We start from the raw sequence: 5,849 nt of genomic DNA on the forward strand, positions 1-5,849 counted from the left end.
CCCTGCATTGACAGCCAGTAAAGTATTGTAGTTCTTGTATTTAAACTTAAAAAATAAATGCATGTTTTATACAAGCTATAGCCTACATTTTAAAATAGCTGCATTCATATTGTTTAGGAGTAAAAAATGCTTTTAAAGTGATAGTTCACCCCAAAAAAAACGAACATTTTGTCATCATTTACTCACCCTCAAGTTGTTCTAAACCAGTATGAGTTTCATTCTTATCTTGACCACAAAAGAAGATATTTTGAAAAGTGTTGGCAACCACAGTTGACAGCACCCATTGACTTCCATGGAAGTGGAAACTATGGAAGTCATAGCTTGGAAGTCAACTATTTCCTACTATGGAAGTTAGTGGGTGCCATCAACTGTCAATTTGAGCGTGAGAGCAAGTAATTACAAAATTTTCATCTTTGTGGTAACTATCCCTTTAACATCTGACCTCTAATATTTACTTTCACCTCTAGGGGGCTCTCGAGTACAACAAATGAGAAGATCACTAGTTGCACTACTAACTTTGTATTTGAAGTAGGGTCTTGTTTTCTAGCATGATGCAAACATTAAGGAAAATGCACATTACATTACAATAAAAACCAACATGTCACTTTAAATAATGAATTTATTTCATTTTAATATCCATCTTAACGTAAACATTAATAGAATCAGAGTTAAAAGAATTAAAATAATTGTACACAGCACAACTACAGATTTTAAAAGCTAGCACATTTGTGTCACTCACTCAATCAATAACTGTGCACAGAATAAAAGGGAATTAAAACAAGAAGAAATAAATAGAGAATAAAACATTTTTAAACTGAAGTGCTGTTATTTACATTATAATTTATTTCAAACGCTGGTCTTCATATACCTCAGTCTGCAGTATCAAGCATGATTGAGCTCATTTCTAATGTGACCCCACTTGTAATTTTTCCTTCATGAGTAAAAATACAGAGAACAACTTACTAAAACCAAGCCAAGCTGTGGAAGTTAGCTAGCCTTTACATAGAGAAAATATGGTTAACGACTTAAGTGTGACTACAGTAGTTAAAATATGCAGGTTAGTTGATTTTCTGATGGATTTAATGTTTCAGCCCAGATATAACCCTTGTGCAAAGAGACCCTAAAATACCCTGTTTTTTGTTTTGTTTTGTTTTTTAGGCCCTAATATATACATTTTTCCCTTCTTGATATCAGTGAAATGTGAATCACATGAAACATATGGTATGTGTCAGCTCTAACTTTGTAACCCAACCCTAAAATACACTATTTTGTTATTCTAATGCACAATTAATGATGTGGAAAATCTAGTTTGCAATCTAGTACATCCCATATTTCTCTATGGTCAACTCCGTGTCCTAGTTGAACATCAAATCTAACCTTTCAAACCAGTGATGGTCCAATATCACAAGATCTTAAACTTTAATCTCACTATTAAATAAATCAACCACATTTCTACATACAATTAAACCCATTGGTGTACACTACCACTAAACACTGATGGAGAAAACCATCCAAACCTTCATATGCTGCTTCTAACCAAACCTTAAAAACTACGGTTAAAAACACTTTGCTTTCCCTCCTCCAGCCTTGAACTCACTAACTGCACTTCTGTCTTGGGAACCCCTTTCCAACTGGCAACAATTTCAGTCAGAGTTTCCTTTTTCCCCCCTCTTGGGACTCAGTGAATGCAGGCGGTGGTTTATAATTGGTACATATGGGCGTAATGTCAGGCACATATGCCAGTGTGTCTTTCAAAGACCAGCCTTGCAATCAGAAGCCTGCAGCTCAACAGCAGAGAAGAAGCGCTTGGTCAACTTGTGCCCATCATAATTGAGCTGGGTGGTGTAGAAGGTCCGGGTGTGTTTGGGGTACACTATGGTGGTGCTCTGGTAGCGCTGCACACGCTGACGGGGCTGGAACTCCAGCTGGGTCTTGTAATGTCTCCAGGTGCTCTGAGGCAGGGCCAACACTGTCTGGCTGCACATCTCCAGACCCAAGCCCTTGGGCTGCAGGGTCACGTCCTGGATGAAGTGCCGATCTGAATCATAACGCACAGACGATGTGTATCTGTAAAAACACATGTAACAAGTTAGTGCTGCATATGAATTGCACCTGTCCTGCCCAGAGCAAATTGCCCAAATCCCCCAAATCATGCGATGGGGTTACAGTAAAAAAATAAATATAAAATACAGAAAAAGAAAAGAAAAGAAAAACACATCACCTTATTTCTTTCAGTGGCAGAGGATCAAGTTCAATTCCTTCTCCATAGGACAACGCATGCAATTGGCGATTATTAGGAACCTGTATAAAAAGAATAATTTTTTTTTTAAATATTACCGTACTTTGGGTCAGGTAAATAATATATGCATACATACTGTACATACATAATTAACAATCTCTATAACTTTAGTAAATATACATTTTTACTCGCACATAAAAAAGCATGTTTGTTAATCGAAATGAAGCTGAAATATAGGCTACATTTTAGATAAAAACTATTATAAGTACTATTAAATGTCTTGGCTTATCATACCACAGCTGTCCCTCTGCTCTCGTCTTCAGTAATCGGGGTTCCAGCCCCGGTGCCCTGCAGTAACCAGACGCTCGGGCTCGGACTCGGAGGCAGACCGGAGTCAGGACTGTCCAGCGGCCGATCAGCTTTAAAATTCATATCCAGCGGATCGTCGTCAGACACATTCCGCAAGTTCAGTCTTCCCACCATTGCTTTTTAAAGTTGCTCAACACTTGCGGGCAAGTTCCACAAGCTCTTCTAACAATGCAATTAAATCGAATTATGTGCAAAATTGTTTTTCTCTGTAGATCTTGCGGGCAACCCGGTCTAAAAGAGATCCGAGCGGTTCGTATAAAGTAAACCAGCTGTGCGATGCCGTGGACGATCGTCGATAATCCGTTTCGTGGCTCTGGCTCACTGCTCCCGTTTCCTCCGAGACTTTGAAACGCAGATCTGAAGGAGCTGCAAATGTGTTTGTTGTCGCCAAGTTCACATGGGTTTATAAAACCCTGACCAAACTTCCCTGACTTCGCTCCTGAGCGCATGCAGTCAGGGGGTCATCGCCGGGGAAGGGAACGCAAGTTTACCCGCTTGTCAGCCTGCCTGCATTCAAAATTGTCCACACTCAAAGAAGTTCATTGTTTTACAAGCGCCTGCAAGAGAGGAGACGCCTTCAAAACTGCCTCCCACTGATGATTGGAGTGACAATTAGAGAGTCAGGAGGAGGCCCTTGCTTTTAACAGAGGCCAACTTCACATCAAGCTTAACTAGTCAAGTTTATCTATCTATCTATCTATCTATCTATCTATCTATCTATCTATCTATCTATCTATCTATCTATCTATGTATCTATCTATCTATCTATCTATCTATCTCTCTGTCTGTATGTATGTCCGTCCGTCCGTCCGCCCATATCTGTCCGTCTATCTATCTATCTATCTATCTATCTATCTATCTATCTATCTATCTGTCTGTCTGTCTGTCTGTCTGTCTGTCTGTCTGTCTGTCTGTCTGTCCGTCCATCTATTGGTCTATCCATCTATCTATCTATCTATCTATCTATCTATCTATCTATCTATCTATCTATCTATCTATCTATCTATCTATTGATCTATCTATCTATCTGTCTGTCTGTCTGTCTGTCCATTCATCTATCTATCTATCTATCTATCTATCTATCTATCTATCTATCTATCTATCTATCTATCTATCTATCTATCTATCTGTCTGTTTGTTTGTCCATTCATCCATCTATCTATCTATCTATCTATCTATCTATCTATCTATCTATCTATCTATCTATATATCTATCTATCTATCTATCTATCTGTTTGTCTGTCCATCTATCTATCTATCTATCTATCTATCTATCTATCTATCTATCTATCTATCTCTCTGTCTGTATGTATGTCCGTCCGTCCGTCCGTCCGTCCGCCCATATCTGTCTGTCTATCTATCTATCTATCTATCTATCTATCTATCTATCTATCTATCTATCTATCTATCTATCTATCTATCTATCTATCTATCTGTCTGTCTGTCTGTCTGTCTGTCTGTCTGTCTGTCTGTCTGTCTGTCTGTCTGTCCGTCCATCCATCTATTGGTCTATCTATCTATCTATCTATCTATCTATCTATCTATCTATCTATCTATCTATCTATCTATCTATCTATCTATCTATCTATCTATCTATCTATCTATCTATCTATCTGTCTGTCTGTTTGTCTGTCCATTCATCTATCTATCTATCTATCTATCTATCTATCTATCTATCTATCTATCTATCTATCTATCTGTTTGTCTGTCCATCTATCTATCTATCTATCTATCTATCTATCTATCTATCTATCTATCTATCTATCTATCTCTCTGTCTGTATGTATGTCCGTCCGTCCGTCCGCCCATATCTGTCCGTCTATCTATCTATCTATCTATCTATCTATCTATCTATCTATCTATCTATCTATCTATCTATCTATCTATCTATCTGTCTGTCTGTCTGTCTGTCTGTCTGTCTGTCCGTCCATCCATCTATTGGTCTATCTATCTATCTATCTATCTATCTATCTATCTATCTATCTATCTATCTATCTATCTATCTCTCTGTCTGTATGTATGTCCGTCCGTCCGTCCGCCCATATCTGTCCGTCTATCTATCTATCTATCTATCTATCTATCTATCTATCTATCTATCTATCTATCTATCTATCTATCTATCTATCACACTCACACACACATACATAAAATGACAAAGACAATTATCAGTTCATCCATTCATCCATCTTTCTTGCATACAATATCCTCCTGGGCAAAAAAAAAAAAAAAAGCCCAAAATGTCTAAACACTAGGCTTTTAATTGTCTTAACCACAAATGATTGGTCAGGAAATTAGCTACATTTAAGCAAATGCACTACTTAAAAAGCCATTGCTGTCTGTGAAAAACATAGACAGATTTTTGGCAGAATATAGGAAGTTGTGTGTGGAGTAATGAATCACAATGAAACACCAGTTGCGTGGTTATGCTCCCGAGCGGTGTCTTCAAAAATCTGGTGAGAAATATAGTAATAAATACTTCTCTACCACAGACAGTGAAGCATGGAGGAAGAGCTGTCATTGTGTGGGGAGCCTTTTCAGCTGCTGGTGTTGGTGAGCTGCTTCACTGTGAAAAGTCATTTAATGCTTTGGAGTACAGGAGAATATGGCAGAAAGGGTTGCTTAAGTTATCTAAAGTGGAATGATTAGATGTTATTTCTCAACAAGACAATGCCCCTGTCAAAATTGCAAACAACCAAGAGGTGGCTTGGGAAAAAGTTCATCGGGCTCATGTTTTGGCCTGGTCAGAGTCCAGATTTGCACCTTATAGTGAATACTTGATCTCACATTAAACAAACTAAGTAGGAAACATTTTTCAACTACTCATGAACTGTATGAACATTAACATTGAATGGAACGACACTGACACTTCCTGTAAAAAGCTGTTTGCAAGTTGGGAAAAGCTATTCCATGCCAAGTTACTTTATCTACAGTATTTGTGCAGTCGTTGCTAATTTCCTGCCCAGTGATTAGTGAATAAATTGCTTAAGACCATTAAAAGACCACTAAATATTTTGCCATTTTTGGCTTGGCCCACTTTTTCTTTTTTGGCCATGTGCGTGTGCGTGTGCGTGTGTGTGTGTATATATATATATATATATATGTTGCAAACACACACACCTCTCAGTTCATCCATCCATCGATCATACATACAGAAAATATCAGACAACTATTGGCTCATCCATCTATTCTTTTAATTTCATACTATCAATTCATCATACATAAAATGACAAAGACAAGTTGG

At 37.9% G+C, this 5,849-nt stretch overlaps 1 protein-coding gene across 1 annotated transcript; it reads right to left on the reverse strand.

Annotated features, from left to right (window-relative positions):
* Positions 1–602: 602 nt before the first annotated feature.
* On the reverse strand, positions 603–3,159 carry rflnb (refilin B). The gene is made up of 3 exons (XM_079886314.1): positions 2,534–3,159; positions 2,222–2,301; positions 603–2,067 (listed from the first exon to the last, which is right to left on the reverse strand). The coding sequence occupies exons 1-3, from the start codon at positions 2,720–2,722 to the stop codon at positions 1,752–1,754; spliced, it is 585 nt and encodes a 194-aa protein (XP_079742440.1). The 5' UTR covers positions 2,723–3,159; the 3' UTR covers positions 603–1,751.
* Between the last annotated feature and the right edge of the window lie 2,690 nt (positions 3,160–5,849).

The sequence above is a fragment of the Squalius cephalus genome (genome assembly GCF_949319135.1).
Source record: "Squalius cephalus genome assembly, chromosome: 11".
Taxonomy (NCBI): Eukaryota; Metazoa; Chordata; class Actinopteri; order Cypriniformes; family Leuciscidae; genus Squalius; species Squalius cephalus.

Excerpts from the sequence above, each read along its gene's own strand:
- rflnb (XM_079886314.1), bottom strand. The coding sequence starts at position 2,722 with ATGGTGGGAAGACTGAACTTGCGGAATGTGTCTGACGACGATCCGCTG. Across the intron at positions 2,302-2,533 it reads AGAGCAGAGGGACAGCTGTG|GTTCCTAATAATCGCCAATT; the intron begins GTATGATAAGCC and ends CTTTTTATACAG. Across the intron at positions 2,068-2,221 it reads CTGCCACTGAAAGAAATAAG|ATACACATCGTCTGTGCGTT; the intron begins GTGATGTGTTTT and ends GTGTTTTTACAG.